The sequence below is a fragment of the Amborella trichopoda genome, chromosome 9, assembly GCF_054954075.1.
Source record: "Amborella trichopoda isolate Santa Cruz 75 chromosome 9, AtrichopodaSantaCruz75HAP2 v2.0, whole genome shotgun sequence".
Taxonomy (NCBI): Eukaryota; Viridiplantae; Streptophyta; class Magnoliopsida; order Amborellales; family Amborellaceae; genus Amborella; species Amborella trichopoda.
Genome location: NC_142344.1, coordinates 679100 through 698017, shown reverse-complemented (window position 1 = coordinate 698017; position 18918 = coordinate 679100). Strand labels below are relative to the sequence as shown.

Sequence of the window (18918 nt, the reverse complement as noted above, 5' to 3'; positions counted from 1 at the left end):
ACAGAGTGCATTTTGCAGAGTTCATATGTATGCACATAAAGTGTTGTCTTGGACTTATTCAATGTCCTGCTCATATTTATTTACACATGCTCACAGCCATTTTATTTTGGTCGACATACCAATTCCCATAACTAAAATCGTGTTTGTTGCCTGAGTGGAAATTTGATTTGTAACAACTGAGTCTAAAAATCTCAATAATATCATTAAGTAGCATTCATAAATGACATGTTCTTAAAGCTCCCCTTCTCCCAACAGCAAAACAAAATAAAAATCTAAATGAGTTATCCGAAGGGAAGTAGCCTTCTATATCAAAATTTAACAACTGGTTGAAATTCTATCAAATTTCTCAATATTACCGAACTCCAACATTTGGTTTCATCAATAAAAGAAAGATTTCACGCCCCCACCCCCCAAAAAAAAAAAAAAAAGTTTGCCACTCTGTTACTACAACAATCTGGATGCCACAGTGCTTGATCTATGCATCCAACCATAAATTCCTCCTTTGCAGCTTCCAAGAAGTATTCAAGTGCAACATCTGTCAAGTGAACAAAAACTGTAGATTTAAATATTCATTTTAAAGAAAATCTGAATGAATAATTTCAAGTTTGGAGAAGATTGTGTATCATTTTGTAGTTATCCTGCCAAGAATTAGTTTCATAGCTCCCAGAAAGATGCTTAAGAATGAGTAATAATTCAGTCTTCATTGTACATCTGAGGCGAGCACTATGATTGTAATCCATTTACAAATGATTCCAACCGAATCATACAGAGAAAAGACAACCACAAAAATTCAGCACGAAAGGGTTGTTTTTGAGGAGTTGATGTCTCTTCGCTGTCAAACTTATTATTTCTATCATCTACATGCATATCTTTTATGGTATATCCTCTCTCTCTCTCTCTCTCTCTCTCTCTCGCTCTCTCTCTCTCTCGCTCTCTCTCTCTCCGTATTCATCCCAGCTTCCATCTTGGGGCTTCACAGCATAGGGTTCAAAATGAGAGAGAGCATTTACCCCAAAATATACGAGAGAGAGAGAGAGAGAGAGAGATTCCCACGTTCAATATCTTATAACTGGTCTCCAAATAAACAGAACTTGTGAGATTCCCACATTCATATTATGGTCTCCAATAAACAGAACTTGTAGGATATCATCAGATTCTGTGTCCTTTTAAATAGAATTCTTTGTGTTACTTCACAGTTAAATGCCATCTACAAACAAGATCAACATGCCTATTAGTTAGAGAATAATGCTAATCTTAAAAAGGACCAACATTTCTATAAACGAAAGATATAAAAAAAACAACAAAAAAGAAAATGTAGTACCTCTAGAGGAAACACCTCTAATTTATGGACTTTTTTAACTCCATAAACACAAAAGCGAATTGGACTGCTTTTCTCTATCAAAAGAAAAAGAAGAGGAAGTGGTGAGAGAGAGAATTATTGAGGTATGCAAGAGCCCAAATTACCATAATCGGGTGAAGGTTCAGCAAAGTTGCAATCGATTTCATGACCCCATGTGAGCTTACTCACAGTTGCAGAGCCCTGTACCACTGTACAGTTAAAAGAAGATAGAATTAGACAGTTTGTGACTTTAAAAGGCAACCTACAGGCGGGTACCCTATACAAATAATCAGACGATACTATACAGAAGGAAAGATAAACATGAACAAGTATCAACAGTGGAAAGTCATCTGCTCAAAAAGGTGCTAAGTCGCGTCCCTACGTTGAGCTGACGTTTATAACCGATTGGGAGGCCCCTTCCTTAGCCAAGGAGTCAGCCTCAGAATTGGCTTCTCTCCAAATGTGGCACTACATAATAGAAGTTGAGATGCTAAGTTGTTGAATCTCGTCGAAAACATCATCCAGTCTCCACAGCCACAAAGAACTGCCCGAGGCCCAAGCCAACATGTTTTTGGAGTCACCTTCAACTATTAGAGATTGGCACCAAGATGGATCAAAATTCTTGAGGACTTCCCAAAGTGCTTGGGCATCTGTGACTGTGGAATCCGAGAGACCAATTGCAAGGGAGAGGGAACACAGGATGACTCCTCCAGAGTCACGAAATAATCCCTCCATGCCTGCTGACCCTGGGTTTCCCAATGAGCAGCCATCAAAGTTGAACTTGATGTGGTCGGGATCTGGGGGTCTCCAGAAAGAAGCACGAGGAAATCTGAATGATGAAAGATTCAGCAAGGTAGGCCAATTGAGTTGGAAGTCTGAGAGAGATAGGTGGCTAAATTTTTTATTGTGAATTGCCCAAAATATAACCAGGGATTTGGCCTTCTCGATCAAAGCTGATGGGTATGACCATTGGCTGAGGAAGATTCTGTTAATCCTTTCCTGCCTGATGACTGAGAGGGTTGCTGTCACAGAGCCTCTCCATAAAGTGGTACCCGCCTTAGACCAGGGAGGGGAGAAATGGGCACGAAAAGATGGGGGAAGAGTTGGGGGGTTCACCCATTGCCAATGGGACAGTTGAAGGAGATCAGCCCAAATGCAGGAGTTGCTTTTTAGTCAGAAAGTCAAATGAAAATCTAATTTATGGTTTTCTTTCTGTGTTTCTCTGTGCTTGTGCACGGAGAGAAGGGGGGGAGGGGGGATAGGTGGGGTGGGGGGGAAGAGAGAGAAGCTTTAGCACAATGAAGTAGAAGAAGGCCAGAATCAACATCATTTTCCAAGGTTTCCCATTTTCAAATTCTAACTAGAAATGGTTACTGTGCCTAACTAAAAGAAACAATAAAGAGTATAATGGTCATTCTATGTGCACAGTTTGCTTGTTAACCACCATGGTTGCAGGCCCTTTGAATGGAAGAAGCGGATTTTACATAGATATAAATAGACTATTAATCATAGAGTGACTTTTAATTCTCCAAGATCTGAGCTTGCATATTCACAGCTTGTGTTGCCTTATTTTAGTAAATAATTCAACTTTCTCTTTGTTTTAAAATCATTGTTTTAAATTCCATCATTAGCATCAGAGCCTTTTCCCAACTATTTGGGGTCGACTAAACGAATCTTGGTCCGTCATTTTGCTCTATCAAGGTCCATATTCTTAGTGAGGCCATAAGTCGACAAATTTTTTTTCACTACTTCCAACTGTCCGTTTGGGCCTACCCCTTGCACTTTTTGGGCCTTCAATTTGAACCATCTCGCACCTCCTAACAGGAGCTGTACTGGATCTGCTCTGCACATGGTTAGCTCACCTAAGTCTACTTTCTCTTATCTTATCACTTATTGGAGCCACACCTATGTTCTTCCAAATGTATTCATTTTGAATTCTATTTGTACTTGTCTTGCCCCTCATTCATCTTAACATCTTCATCTCAGCTACACTCATCCTATGGGTATATTGTTTCTTGATCACCTAACATTTAGCCCTATAAAGCAAAATTGTTCTCACAACTGTCCTATAGAACTTCCCCTTTAGCTTTCATTGGCAAGCGGCGATCACATAAAACTCTGGTTTTACGTCTCCACATCGCCCACCCAGCTCTAATTCTACGTGCGAAATCTTCTTCAATCTCTCTATTTTCTGGGATTGCCGAACCATAATATCGAAATTGCACTTTGTTTGGTATTATTTCGAATTCCAATTTAGGCAAATGCTTGCTAGCCAAGGCCTTTACTGGAGAACAGGTTGTGCCTAACATGCATATGTTGGGTTTGTGTGTGTGTGTGTGTGTGTGTGAGAGAGAGAGAGAGAGAGAGAGAGAGAGAGAGAGAGAGAGAGCATCGAATGTCTGAATATGTTATCCATGAGAACGAGAGCATGGAAGGCCTGAATATGTTATCCATGACAGCGAAGGACGATTGGAGCATGGATATGTTTGTCACTCAAGAATGGTTATTCATAATCATTTATTTCTTTATACTCTAGCTCTGCTCTTCGATTTCTGCTTAGAAACATGAGAAACTTTCTGGTAGTTTTGCTTGAATGGATGCTGGAAACTGCAGGATTATAAAGTGAACCTCTAAACTTGTCCAACCACACTGGACCACAGTACACATTTGTACCAAGAAAAAACACACAATATTGCACGATGTTTTTTTAAAAGGATAATCTGTGGAATGTTTTCTTCTCACTTTATCCTAAGTTCACTTCTTACCAGTTACAGTGACCCCATTTCAATTTTTCAGGTTTCAATCTGATTAACCATCTTCTATGCTCAATCTAAGATGATCCAAGGCGCAACTCTGATATTTAACCTGATGGTTATCCATGGTTTTAAACCCCATCTCGATGCTTTCATTCCTCTATTAAGTGCACTTACAAAGGCAAAATTAATGACCACTCTATGGAAAATTCTCGACGGTGACAATTGGGATTATTGCCAATACCCACATTTACAATGCCATGATCCATGCCTGTTACATGTCTGGTGATGTAGAGAAAGCTGAGAAACTGATGGACTAGATGCATGAAAGAAGCGTTCCTTTAGGCCTGTTTACTGGGAATACTCTTATTGCTTTGCTTTGCATAAAGGACAGGATATGGCCTGATATGGTGACCTACAATGTTTTGATTTATGGGTGTTTTTGGGAAGATTGAATGAGAGGCATGAAAGGTCTAATAAGGGTGAGGATCTTAAACTTTCCCTTAACCCATCCCAAGCTCGAGTAAAAGAGGTAGATTGTGTTAGGTAAGTAACCAACACAAATATTTGCCACATCTTATCATGAATCCTGAACCTATGTTATATAAAAAAGGAGATGAACGTTTAATATCATGTAAAAGTAGATCATATAAAAGTTAGATTGACTTCTTTCTAGTAAAGAAGGTAGATCGACCATCATACAAAGACTAGGCTATCCCAAGAGAGACTTTAACCGTGTAACATAAGTTCTTGGAATTAAAAAATAACACATTTATTTAGGGATAAATTGGTAAGAGAAAGAAAATCGAATTCTGAGCACGAAGTTAATGTTAAATGGAATGAGATGGTCATTGTATTAAGAAAGTGGCAAAAGACGTTTTAGGAGAAACTAGAGGGAAAAGAAAATTTGACAAAGGAACCTAATGGTGGAGTGATGAGGTTCAGAAAGCTATTAGCAAAGAAAACATCATGTTATAAAGCTTGGTAATGTAATAGAAATGATCAAAACTTAAAGCATTAATAATCTATACAATAAACTAGGGATAAGAGAAGGTGAAAAAGATATTGTTAAACTAGGAAACATGTGATAGATGAAGTGTACGGATCTAGATCCCATTAGATGCATTAAGAGTGACGGTCAGAGGATCCTGGTAAAAGATGCCAAGGTCAACGAAAGGCAGAAAATTTATTTTCAAATATTGTTAAATAACAAACACTATGGGAATACAACGTTAGGAGGAACCCCTAAAATAAATGAGGGTGGAGGTTATAGTTACATTTGCACGATTAGGATATCTAAAGTGAAAGAAGTTTTGAGAAAGATAAAGATAGTAAAGGCTTTAGGATCATATGGTATCTCGATAGAGATTTGGAAGTGTATGGGGGAGATTGATATATGTTGGCTTAGCAAGTTGTTCAACAAAGTAGGGAGAACAAAGAAAATGCCAAACAAATTGAGAAAAAGTATTGTGGTATCTATTTACAAAAACAACTGATGCATGCAGAATTGTAAGAACTATCGAGGGATTAAACTTTTAAGCCACACTATGAAGCTGTGAGAGAGAGTGGTTAAGCAACAATTAAGGAGTGCGAGTGTATCAGAAATTCAGTTCAATTTTATGCCACGGAGGTCAACTATCAAAGTCATTTCCTACTTAAGGCAACTGATTGAGAAGTTTAGGGCAAAGGGAAAATACCTCTACATGTCTTTTATTGATTTAGAGAAAGCACACAATAGGGTACCTAGAGATTTAATTTAGTGGGTGTTAAAAAAGAAAGGAGTCATTAGAGGCTAAATTGACATATTGAGAGATATATATGAGGGAGTGTAACTAGTGTACGGACAACAAGTGGAGAGGAGTGAGTTCTCAAGGACAATGGACCTACATCAAGGGTCAGCACTAAGCCCATATATCTTTGTTTTTGTTATAGAGGAGTTAACCAGGCACCTACAAGATGAGTTACCGCGGTGTATATTGTTCACGGATGACATAGTTTTAATCGATGAGACTGCAGGCGTCATCAACGCAAAGTTAGAACGTTGGAGGGGTGCTCTAGAATCTAAAGGTTTTAAAATTCACCAGATTAAGATAGAATATATGGAATGCCAGTCTAGTAACAATAGGAGTAGAAATAAAGAAGCAGTTAAGGTTGATGATCAATAATACCTAAAAGAGATTGTTTCGGATATCTTGCGTCGATAATCCAGGAGAATAGAGAGATCGGAGAAGATGTCGCACATAAAATTAGAGTTAGTTGGGCAAAGTAGAGATGTGCATCCACAACTTTATGTGATTACCGCATACCATTGAGACTGAAGGGGAAGTTCTATAGGATGACTATAAGACCAGTCATGCTTTATGAGAGGGAATGTTGGGCGGTCAAGAAACAACATATCCATAGGATAGGCGTAGCTGAGATGAGAATGTTAAGATAGATGAGTGGCAAGACAAGAAAGGATATAATTCAAAATAAATATATACGAAGGAACTTAGGTGTGGCTTCAATAGATGATAAGATGAGGGAAAATAGACTTAGGTGGGCTGGCCATGTGCAGCGAAGACCTAATACAACACCAGTTAAGAGGTGTGATTTGTTTCAAATGGAAGCATCTAAAAGGCAAGGGGAAGGCCCAAAAGGACATTGATAGAATTAGTGAGAAAAAATATGATGATTTTTGGTCTTATTGAAGGTACAACCCACCCTTGATAAGAATGGAGGAATAAGATTCATGTAGTCAATCCCAAATCATTGGGATAAGGCTTGAATGATGATGATGATAATGAATGAGATAATGAATGATGATGATGATAATGAATGAGAGGCATGAAAGTTTTTTAAGGAAATGAGAGATGAGGGAGAGTAGCTTTAGGTGGGCTGGCCATGTGTAGTATAGAACTAATGCAGAACTAGTTAGGAAGGGCGATTTGGTTCAAGTGGAAGGGCTCTAAAAAGGGCAAGGGGAGGGCCCACAAGGACATGGATGGAATGAATAAGAAGAGATATAGTACTTATGGTCTAACTAAGGATTTGGCCCTTGATGTAGCCAACCCCAAACAATTGGGATGAGGCTCGAATGATGATGACGATGTCATTTCCTGCTTATTATTAGTTGGTACTCACTGTAATGTTCCATATTTGAAAAATAAAAGTAGTCACACATTGCTTTCTTGCTTTACTTTATGTTTGGTTGATAATTTGCATTTTAACTTGAATATGTGGAGTCATGTAATGAATGTAGTTTAAGGTACATGTTTTTCACCTACCCAAAAAAAAGGTACATGTTTTTCTGTCATTAATTAATTCTGTATACTTTCATGAATAACATAAAAGAATTGCGGTCTTTCTTCCCTTCAAGTACTTTTTTTTGTCCATGGGGTTATTTAGAACTCATTCAATTCTTCACAAAACTGTTTTGGGTGGAAAAATACTGAAGTTCATGAGTCAATATGTTCTGGTGTATGGGTCATGCCCCGTTTTCATCTTATCTAAGGCATTTTCTTATTTTCTTTTTTAGTGATTCACTCATTGTACTTTCTTTTAAATTCTGAAATCAAAAAGTTGAAAAATGCCCTAGCATTCCTTTGTTCATTAAAATAATGGATTCAATTTAGCCCATACTGATTTGATGATCCGTTTTCTACTACCTCTAATTTTGACTCTGGCAGAAGACTATACTCGCTGCTTCCTAGTTCTGGACTCCTGTGCCTTTTCTGGTGGCTTCTTTACTTTACCCCCTCTGCCTGCTGTTCTCTGTCTCTCTTTTCCTGCTTTTCAAGTTGACCGAACACGATTTTTTAAATGCACATATTGAATACGCCTCAGGTCAACGGACCTCTATATAGTGGATGGTACATCCTATATTTTTTCCATGACTTACCTCTTGCTATAATTTTCTCTTGAAAACAGATGTTTGTATCTCCACTGCATCATTTTAGTTGAGAGCTATGCAAGAATTTACAACAGATGTGGGTGTTTAACTCAAGGCTTAAGTATCGTATATTGCATTGGAAGAGGAGATCTAGTTAACTAATGATCCCAGAAATAGCTCAAGTTCTTGGAACTTACGAGGAAAATCCCCTCTACTCGTATTAATATCAGTGTGGGGAGTAATAGAATCGTTCTAATACACGTTATGAAGGTTGCAGGCATCTTTCATATGACGAAACTATGCCCATATGTGGTGTCCAAAGCATTTTCTTTTCCTTTGCACAAGAATCTCCCCCACTGCATCTTCTCGTTTATTTGAACAGTAGGAATGTCTTTTGCCCAAGTTTCAGTACTTATGCATGACTTATTGATGCTTATTGCAACCAGAGAAATGAAGAGACAATCCTTAGGCTTCCTTTGGAGTTTGCTAAAAGAGTACTTGGTGCTGATAGTTCTGTTTGTAGAGCGAGCAATCATCCAAAGAATTAGGAAGAAAGCGATGGTAGATTTCTCACAAATGGCACTTATTCAGATGCAAACGGTCCACCTTGTACTCATGCCAATATGACCCATGAATATACTTAGATGCAGGCTAACCTATCGTGGCCTCGACATTATTCAACAACATGGGCATGAAAGGGCTTATCATTACTGGTAAAATCTACAGATCATTGGTGATGCTTTTGCTGGTGAAGATAGCAAGTGGAGCTGTTTTGGGAACATGCTCCTGCAAAAGATTTGGTCGCCAAAAATGCTCACAAGTTGTCAAGAAATCCTCAGTTAAATTTGGAGAACCAATTGACTGTATCGTAAAGTGTGACGCCTCTATATAATGGGTTATAGGACGTTTGAATGATCAAATATTCAGAATGTCATATACATTCCAAATGGTGGGCTTTATTAGTGGCCTTTGGAATTTGTATTCCTTAAAATTCGGCACCAATCAATGAAACATGGGGGAACAACTATCAGCATATTTGTAATAATCTAAGAGATCTTGTCTTTTACCTACCTGAAATTTCAGTTCATGTATAGAAATATGTGTATTTATATATGTAGCATGCGCCAACATTTTCTTTTTCAATTTCCATTTCTTCTCACATTAACTCCTTTTTTCTTTTTGTTAGTAATTTTCTCGTTTGTTTCATATGAGACATTTGCTTTTACCAGTTTTATTGCTCTGTGAATGGCTTCTTTGAGAAAATATAATTGGTAGCACTTAGCAGTGCACTCTTATAATGGACCATGGGAAAATAAGCAGAGTAAATTTGAAGATCTGATGATATACCAGAATTGTACATGAAAAGATCCACGATTTCCATTGTTTTATGAGTTGCCTTTTGAATTTCATCTGAAACCATGTCTATTCTATGTTTGGTCAATGGAAGAAACATTATTGTGGGGCTTGTATGCTATGTGTGTATACATTATTTATACGGATACCATTCCTTTCGTTGGTTCTTATATATAAATTCAATTTTTGCTATACAGAATCAATTATGTGAGTGTATATGTATGTACTGTATGTATCGTATGTAGGTGTGTATGTATGAAAGCATTGCTTTGGACCTATTCCATGGGCACCCTATGCTCATGTTTTCTTATACAACTCACAGTTATGTTAGTTTAGTGGACAGTATGTTAGATCAGTAGACATACCAATGCTTATCTTTGAAACTGTGTTTTCTTGCATAGAACAAATTCTATAAGAGGACCAATGTACATCGGTGGAAAATCGATTGGTCGCAACTGAGTCTAAAGATCTCAATAATTTTCTCCAAAACAAGTATTTGTAAATAACAAGTTGCCATCTCTGCCATCTCCTTTGTAGGAGATATCAAAATGGGGGCAGGTTTAAACAGGGATTAACTGCCTAAATCTAAACTTAACAACTGGTTGGAATTATCTCATCTAATACTTTTCAACTCCGACTTTTGATTTCTTGACTAAAACAAAGATTGCCACTCTGTTACTGCAAAACTCTGGATGCCATAATGCTTGATCCACGTGTCCAACTATGAATTCTTCCATTGCAGCTTCCAAGAAGTATTCGAGCACAGCATCTGTAAAGTAAACAAGGTTGTTAGCTTCAAATGCTCATTCAAGAGAGAAATCTAAGCAGACGATTTATCAGAAAAAAAAAAAAATCTGAGCAGATTAGTAGACGATTTCAAGTTTGCCAAATTGTATACCATTTCGTAGCTCTCCTGCCATGAAAGTAGTTGTATGGCTCCCAGAAAGATGCTTTAAAGTGATCAATAATTCAGTGACTGCCTCTTCATTGTAGACTACGTCTGAGGCGAGCACTAAGAATAAAAACCACTCACAATCTTTACAATCAAATCATAAATAGAAAGATAAACCACAAAAAATCAGTAAAAGGTTTGCTTTGGGCAGTTGATATCTCGTCTCCTGTTGAATTTAGGGGAAAAGAAATTTGATATGCCGTAGACTTGCTATTTGGATTTAGATTTTTTTTTTGGTTTCCTAAATGCATATTTTGTATGTTTTAAGTTATATGTTCTTTTTCACCGGAACAAACGGGTCCAAAATATGAGAGAGAGAGAAAAGAGAGAGTCTGAATAGTTTAGTGTAGACTCAAGATTCTCCCACCTTTCATATTTGTAGCTGTTTCTCATAAACAGAAAATAGAAACACCAAATGGAGTGTTTTTAACTCTTAACACAAATAGTTAGTCAAAAACCAGAAGAAGTTGGAAAGAAGGATGATTACTCCATCTACCAAACACAAGTAGAAGAAGAGGCGTGAGAGAGAGAGAGAAAGAGAAAAGTGTTCTTGAAAACTAGCAAGAAGGCCTGCTCACCATAATTGGGCAAAAGGTCGGTGAAGTCACGATCCAAGTCATCACCCCATGTGAGCTTGCTCACAGTTGCAGAACCCCGTATACCTCCAATGTCAAGGAGGTTGGTTTGAATGTTTTTCTTGAGCAGTCTCAGCCGATCAGGCAAATCTGTCATTATAACTTGAGCACCGAGAAGAGCTGCGATACAACTGAAAACAGTTTTGGAACCGAGGCAATACTTCATTCAGGTAGAGTTCAGTAATGAAAGGATCAAGGAAAAGACCAGGTTGGGGTTTTATCTTCTTAAAATATGATGGAACTTGAGGTTAGGATTTTCATTTTTTTCTTTGGACTTTCGGGTTTCGAATACAGTGCCTTGAGTCCATTTGATCAGGTGGGCTGTCTAATTCCTTGCCTTGAGTCCATTTGATCAGGTTGGAACATCATGTGCCATTCATAAGACCATAAATTTAATCAAAAGTTGTTTTGTTAAATTAATATTTCAGCTGAATTGGTCGGGATTCAGGCCATTAGACTGGAAATCGAAAAATCCGATCTTCTAAATTTATTAGTATGGTGCATCTGCATTTTATGAAGTTTCGAGTGAAGAATCATCTAGGATCTGTCTTTCTTTTTTTTTCCCTTGGACCACGTAGCCTTGAGCCCATTCTTAAGCAACTGAAATTCGAAACCTGTGTTTTTTTGTCTTAATGTTACATAATTTTTATGTGGTGCAAATGTTCAATACGGTCATTATATATATATATAATTATATATGTCAAAATTTATATATATATATATATATATTAAAATTTAATGATGATCCTTTGACGTCTTACTCACATCAAAATGAGAGGGTTTTACTCACATAAAACTATGAGAGGGTCTCTTAGTGTTATTACCATTTTATATATATATATATATATATAATGATTTTATGCAGTAATAAATGTAACTACACTTCCAATGTCCACCGGTTTGCTATGTCCGTAACAGTACATATTATGTCCATGACGGTCGATTTTTTTTAAGAGAAATGTTCATTTTTGCTTTTATATATATATATATATATATATAGAGAGAGAGAGAGAGAGAGAGATGACCCGATTAAACCGCATCCTGAACCGAGTTCAACAGCTTTTGCTCCCTGGAGCACAAGAAGGCCAGAATCCACAGCATGCTCCAAGAATTTCCCTAAAACAACTCCACTGTCCCACGTCACAGCTCCTGTCACTCCTGGTGTGCTCTGGAAGAAAAGCACCGTACATTCTTTGCTTAACCAAACTCTTCAGTTAACAAAATCCTCTTCCAAGATCCAACTAGAAGTGGTTAGGGTGCTCAATTAAAATAAACAAAAAATAATTTTATTTTACTTAGTTTTTTGAGAGAAAAAAAAGAAAGAGTGTAATGGTGATCGTATGTGCAGAGGTGACTTGTTAATGGAACGAGACGACTGGAGAATGGGAGTTCGCCAGATAGATAGAGAGGGAGGAGTGGAGTGTGTTACCATGGAGGAAGGGGACTGGAAAATGGTGAGATTGCGGCCGCATGCTTGGAGGTTGAGTTGGAGAGAGGTGTGTCTGACAAATGAATTTTGTGTATGCGAGGTGGGTTGTTGCAGGGCCCAGAGGAGCAGTATCTCTTCTGCTGCCTCTTTTACCACCCTAACTTCACCCTTGTACGAACCCAATCTTTCTCTTTCTTCCCCTTCATCGGCCTCCGCCACCGCCTCCGCCTCCGCCTCCGCCTCCGCCTCCGCCTCCGCCTCCGCCTCCGCCTCCGCCTCCGCCTCCGCCACCGCCACCGCCATGACACACAAGAGAGATTGAGAGAGGAGCAATTTAGAGAGGCTTGGGCTTTGACAAATCAACTTGGAGGCTTTGGCTTTGGTGGCGCTTTTATTGGATGCCATCGACTTCATCGCGGTAGTCTGCGGGCCCTAGTGCTCCACACTGCAGAGTACTGACTTTACGGGGGTTTGTTGGATTTTCTCCCGGCCATTTACTTTTGGGTACGGTTTGTATAGAGCCTAGGCTCAAAACAATCATATTAAATCCTACCTTGAAATAGTATCCAGATATGTTATTTCAATAGCGGAGATCTTTGTCATAACTTTAAAATATATTTTCATATTTATTTATAAAGTTTAAAGCTTTAAAAATAGTGTTGATCGATAGATCTATAAAAATTTGAAAATCTTGAAAATTGATGGTTCAAAATATATTATAAAATACACTATTTTCAAAACTTGAAATCTATTTTTTTTTTCTCATTCTATGCATTTTGATGTTGAGATGGTTAATTTGAGGATATTTGAGCATCTAAACAACCTCTTCTAATGAAATTTTTTAGGTAGGCTCTAAATTGATTGTTTAGAGCCTCGATTCTATATATATTTTTGCTTTACTATTTATATAAGGACGTGAGGAACTCACGATCCTTCCTTGCCCCTTATATTTCAAAAGGACCTCGTTCCTATGCGACCAAGCCCTATGTAAAAATACGGGCCTCTTAATAAATTTATTTTTGAAATGGATTTTAAGATTTAATTTGGGTAGTTGTTAAGAGTCTTTGATTAGAAACAAAAGTTTCAAAATAAAAAATGGCAAACTTTGTGATTTATCTCAAACCATCCAATTTGACATCCAATTTTGAGATGGATTTTAAGATTTAATTTGGATAGTTGTTAAAAGTGTTATTGATTAGAAACAAAACTTTCAAAATAAAAATTCTCGAACTTTGTGATTCATCTCAAGCCATCCAATTTGACATTTAATAAATAGGAATAGTTGTGACCTATTTGTACAAAAGGTAAATAATCTCTTTGTCAACAATCTCAAACTAAAAATTCCAAGTTTTTTTTTTTTTTCCCCCTTAAGGTGCACCTCAAAAATCCTATAAAAGAGGGTGTGATGGTGTTGGTAAGCACTCCAATTGATCATTTCAACCTCAAGATCAATGGTCACAAATAAAAAAAAAATTCAAGTATAAAACAATGCATATTGTAACAAGTTATTTCGACCAATATGTACTATCTTTAAGATTTTACAAGTTTTTATTGATCTGTTCAATCTACACTATTTTTTTAAAAAAATTAGATTGAGATAACGTGGGATGAAAATATCTTCTTACGCCATCAACGCTTCTAATCTCGTAACCTCTCTAAGCAAATTTTAGATATGAGTGTAATATTAAATAAACCTCACCTTTTCTTAAAAAGGTGAGGTTTGTATAAGGTACATTCATTATACCAGAAGTAGGAAGCACCTTTTGATTTTTGTATGGAGATATAATTTCATAGTAAGAGATTTTATAATGGCTTGAAAATCTATTCTCATCTTTATTTATAAAATTTAAAATTTTAAAAATGATCTAGATATACTAGATCTATGCACACTTCAAAATCTTGTAAATTATGGTTCAAATCATTTGTTAGAAGATGTACTATTTTAATACGAATAATATAAAATTGACATCTTATATTAATTTGTTTTTTCATAAAAATATATTAAAATCATCATCAACATCAAATCCTTTTTCCAACTAATTAAGGTTGGCTAAATGAATCTTAATCTGTGGTTATGTTATATTAAAGGGTATATCCTCAGTGAGGTCATAAGTCCCCATATTTTTTCTCATACTTCCAACTATGTCTTTTTGGGTCTACCTTTTGTCTTTTTTTAGCCTTCCACTTGAACTAACTCGTACATATTTCTACATTCTGCCCCTAGCATTCCACCCCATAAATAAAAGTTGGTCTCACAGTTGTCCTATGGAACTTGATCTTCAGCTTCATTGAGATGCGGCGATCACGTAAAATTCCGGTTGCACATCTCCACTTTGCCCACCCATTCTAATTTTATGTTCGACATCTTGTTCAATCTCTTCATTTTCTTGGATTATCGACCCAAGATATCGAAAGTACGCTCTTTTTTATATTTCCTGGCCGTTAATCGTAACTACTTCCTTGTATCTACTCCTATTATTACTAAACTTGCATTCCATTTACTCTATCTTAGTCTAGTTAATTTTAAAACTTTTAAATTCTAGAGCATCCATCCAAAGTTCTAACTTTGTATTGATGTCGTTTCAAATTTCATCAATCAAAACTATGTCATATGTGAACAACATGCACCATAGTGGCTCATCTTGTAGGTGCCTAATTAAGTCATCCATAACCAAGAGAAAAAGGTATGGGCTCAGTGTTGATCCCTGATGTAGCTCTGTAATAATTGAAAACCCACTCGTCTCTCTAGTAGTTGTTCGTAGACTAGTTAACTCTCTTTCATATATATCTCACCAAGTCGATGTAGTGCTTTGAAATACCTTTTTTTTTCAACACCCACCAAATGAAATATCGAGATACTTTATCATAAGTGTTCTTGATCAACTTGGTCAGCCAGCCAATATCAATCTCCCCTATGTACTTCCAAACCTCTATCGGAATACCATGTAGTCCTAAGGTTTTTCCTATCTTCATCATTTTCAAAGCTTCTTTCACTTCCGATATATTAATCCTATGAATGTATCTATGAACTCCGCCCTTTTCTATGCCAACGATTGCTTCTACCGCTATGTTCTCATTGTATTTGTCATTTAATAATTTTCGAAATAAACTTTCCACCTTTCACTGATATCTTCTTCACTCGTAATACATTTCATACGGTCTAGATCCCTACACATTTTCTCTCTCATTTTTCTAATTTGAAAACATCTTTTCTTATTTTAAGTTTGCTCTATAGATTATCATATGCCTTAAGTTTTTCTTTACTTACTATGTATTTAGAGTTTTTTGTAGCATTTTTATGTTCTTTTCAGTTTTGAATTTTTTCATTATATAGCCAAGTTTTATGACATGATCATTTTTCGCTAATGGCCTTCTGAACCTCATCACTCCACCACCGCGTCTCTTTATTGGAATTTATTTTCCTTAGATTCTCATAAAATTTCTTTTGCCACTTTCTTAATACAGCCAGTCATCTCATCTTCAAAGATCTATTTTTTTTTTAACTAATTTATCCTTAAATAAATAATTTTTTTTATTTTTAAAATTTCACCAACTAATTCTTAGGCACCTATTAATTTCACTCATTCTCTTTCATATCTTTATGCAGATGTCGATAACCACAAGCCTATATTGGATAGTCAAACTCTCTTATATGACGGTCGATCTAAACCATATTAAAGTATTATTTAAATAACTTAGATTAGAAACTCTCAACAACATTTTAATGATTTAACCGATCTAAGAAACCCCAACCAAACGACAATATCATGTAAATGTGGGTCCAATAAATGGAAAGCCCCTTGTACTACGTATTTAACTTTAAATTAGGTGGATGTAAGATGTTTTCGGAGAAGCAAGTGATGCACAAATTCCTTCCTATGGGTAGATGTAAACCGTGAAGACCTCTACTGGAAGTCGAAGTTGAAATGAAGGGAAGTTGATAATATTGTTTTATGAGTGTGGTTTGTATAAGGTTGCAACCTTAAACAATCCACTTCGAAATTTTATCATAATATGCAATTTTGGGGTAAAACATTCTTAAGATTATCTGAAAATCTATTTTCATATCTAATTATAAAATTTTAAACTCTAAAAATGACTAAAATCAAGTAGATATATAAACATATGAAAATCTTGAAATGGATGGTCTAGATAATGTGTTGCAAGATACATTATTTCTTGGACTCAAAATCTTTTCTTTTTTTTTTATCATATTCATTACTATCAATGTTGAGATGATCAATTAAAGGGTTTTTCAACATTAAAACAATATTTTCCAATGGATTGTTTAGATGCATGTGTAATTTTAAATTGTAAGGTTGCAACCTTATATAACATTTTCCTTGTTTTATTGGGGAATGATTTCATGCAATGGTTGTATAGTGGTATAATGTAATCATCTTAAAAAATTATGTTAGAGACATTTGTTCGACACAAATTTTTAAATGTACATTTTTTTAACTCTAAAGAACAATCACAAAAAAAAGAAAATTTTGAAAAAATTTCATAGAAAATGTTTTTCTAGCCGCCCAATTAATATAAGCCGTCCATTTTTATGAGATGGTTAGATATAGGCCTCATAAGGATTTTTTTATTCCTAAAATTTTTATATAGCATTATCATCATTAGATTAACAATGATAAAAATAAAAAAGTGATTTTGAATTTTTCAAGACCTAGATCTTGAAATTCACCAAATGAACGGTTGTGATTCATTATTGGAGGGTACGAATTTTGACCATATATAGAGTACAGATTGAATATATTTTTTTCGTAAGATTGATTATGATGATGAAAAATAATGTGTGAGCAAAATTTGGAGTCATGCAAATATCACAAACATGATTTTCTAAATGTGTGATTGCATTATACTATTATACAACCATTGTATGGAATCATTCGCCTGTTTGGATTATGTTTCATAAGGGTCTGAATCCGTTTTTGTCATCAGCTCACTTTTGTATCAGTGGTCAGTGTTGGATCGTTTGGTATTTAGCTAGTCTTTTTTCACGTTCGCGTCGGCATACAAAATTACAGTAAATGTTTTGCATTCTATTTAAATAAAGAGAAATTTATGCTAGCCACATGATATCAGTCATTACACCATTCCTCCAAAGATTTTCCATTTTACGTTCGACCTCGTTGTTATATTATATTTTATTTCTCCCAAAATATCCCCTTGAAACCTTAAGGTCTAACACGAAATCTCCTCTGGCCTTGAATCTTCTACTTTTGACTTTAAAACAGCAACATCTAAAGTCATACATTTAGTAAAAAGAAAAGATCAAAAGGGAACATTATAAACATTAAATACAAGCGTACATTTCTCTTAAAAAATAGATCCGTCCCAAGTACCTACATGAATTAACATCCTCCACTTTCAAATGAAGCCTTACGTGGTCTTAAACATTATGGGGCTCTATGTTTAAAATAGAAAAATATACCATTTATTTTTAATACAAGGATGTCACACTCACTCTTGTACGTCGGATTTCAAACCAAGTGATTATGAAAGTGTCATAACTTCATCTTCCTAAGCCCTACTCGAATCAGGCCAAGGTGTTTGGTTTCCTCCTCCGTGTGATATGCTAAAGTTAAATTTTGATGAAAACTCACAAGATAATCCTGGTTTAACCGGTATTGGGGGAGTGATGCAAAATTCCAATGGTCTCGTTCTTCTATCTTATGCAAGCCCGATTGGTGAAGCCATCACCAACTATGCTGAAATGACAACTGTCCTTCAAGGTTTTAAACTTTTGGCAGCCAATTTTGGGAATAGGCCATTTATTATTGACCGAGATTCGCAAAATGCCATAAATCGATCTAAAAAACATATAAGAATTCCTTGAGAACTAAAATCCTTATGGCTTAAAATCATTGACCTGATGATAGGGGCAATTGGCTCTTTTCAGCATGCTTTTAAGGAAGCTAACTGTCTAGTGTATTCCCTTGTGAAAAGGGGCGCTTCTCTCCCATCTCTTTATTTCAAATTTCGTAAATCCCATTTGGGTAATCCTCTTCATCAATAAATAGCTTTGATATTTGCCAACTTTCAAATGAAGCCTTACGTGGTCTTAAACATTATGGGGCTCTATGTTTAAAATAGAAAAATATACCATTTATTTTTAATACAAGGATGTCACACTCACTCTTGTACGTCGGATTTCAAACCAAGTGATTATGAAAGTGTCATAACTTCATCTTCCTAAGCCCTACTCGAATCAGGCCAAGGTGTTTGGTTTCCTCCTCCGTGTGATATGCTAAAGTTAAATTTTGATGAAAACTCACAAGATAATCCTGGTTTAACCGGTATTGGGGGAGTGATGCAAAATTCCAATGGTCTCGTTCTTCTATCTTATGCAAGCCCGATTGGTGAAGCCATCACCAACTATGCTGAAATGACAACTGTCCTTCAAGGTTTTAAACTTTTGGCAGCCAATTTTGGGAATAGGCCATTTATTATTGACCGAGATTCGCAAAATGCCATAAATCGATCTAAAAAACATATAAGAATTCCTTGAGAACTAAAATCCTTATGGCTTAAAATCATTGACCTGATGATAGGGGCAATTGGCTCTTTTCAGCAT

At 36.1% G+C, this 18918-nt stretch overlaps 1 protein-coding gene across 2 annotated transcripts; it reads right to left on the bottom strand.

The window, feature by feature from the left end:
• Positions 1–9692: 9692 nt before the first annotated feature.
• LOC18438404 (S-adenosyl-L-methionine-dependent methyltransferases superfamily protein) lies at positions 9693–12698 on the bottom strand. 2 transcript variants are annotated; one of them, XM_006848588.4, is made up of 5 exons: positions 12333–12698; positions 11929–12071; positions 10847–11034; positions 10215–10328; positions 9693–10085 (listed from the first exon to the last, which is right to left on the bottom strand). In XM_006848588.4, the coding sequence occupies exons 1-5, from the start codon at positions 12633–12635 to the stop codon at positions 9934–9936; spliced, it is 900 nt and encodes a 299-aa protein (XP_006848651.2). In that variant the 5' UTR covers positions 12636–12698; the 3' UTR covers positions 9693–9933. The 2 variants fall into 2 exon arrangements, with proteins under 2 accessions (XP_006848651.2, XP_088702953.1); XM_088846827.1 differs by having other exon boundaries at positions 10215–10316.
• Positions 12699–18918: the final 6220 nt, after the last annotated feature.

Bases quoted from the DNA above. Each gene is read 5' to 3' on its own strand.
- LOC18438404 (XM_006848588.4), bottom strand. From the start codon at position 12,635: ATGGCGGTGGCGGTGGCGGAGGCGGAGGCGGAGGCGGAGGCGGAGGCG. The intron at 12,072-12,332 runs GTAACACACTCC...CTTTTCTTCCAG, and splicing joins TCCAGTCCCCTTCCTCCATG to AGCACACCAGGAGTGACAGG. The intron at 10,086-10,214 runs GTATACAATTTG...TTTACTTTACAG, and splicing joins GGCAGGAGAGCTACGAAATG to ATGCTGTGCTCGAATACTTC.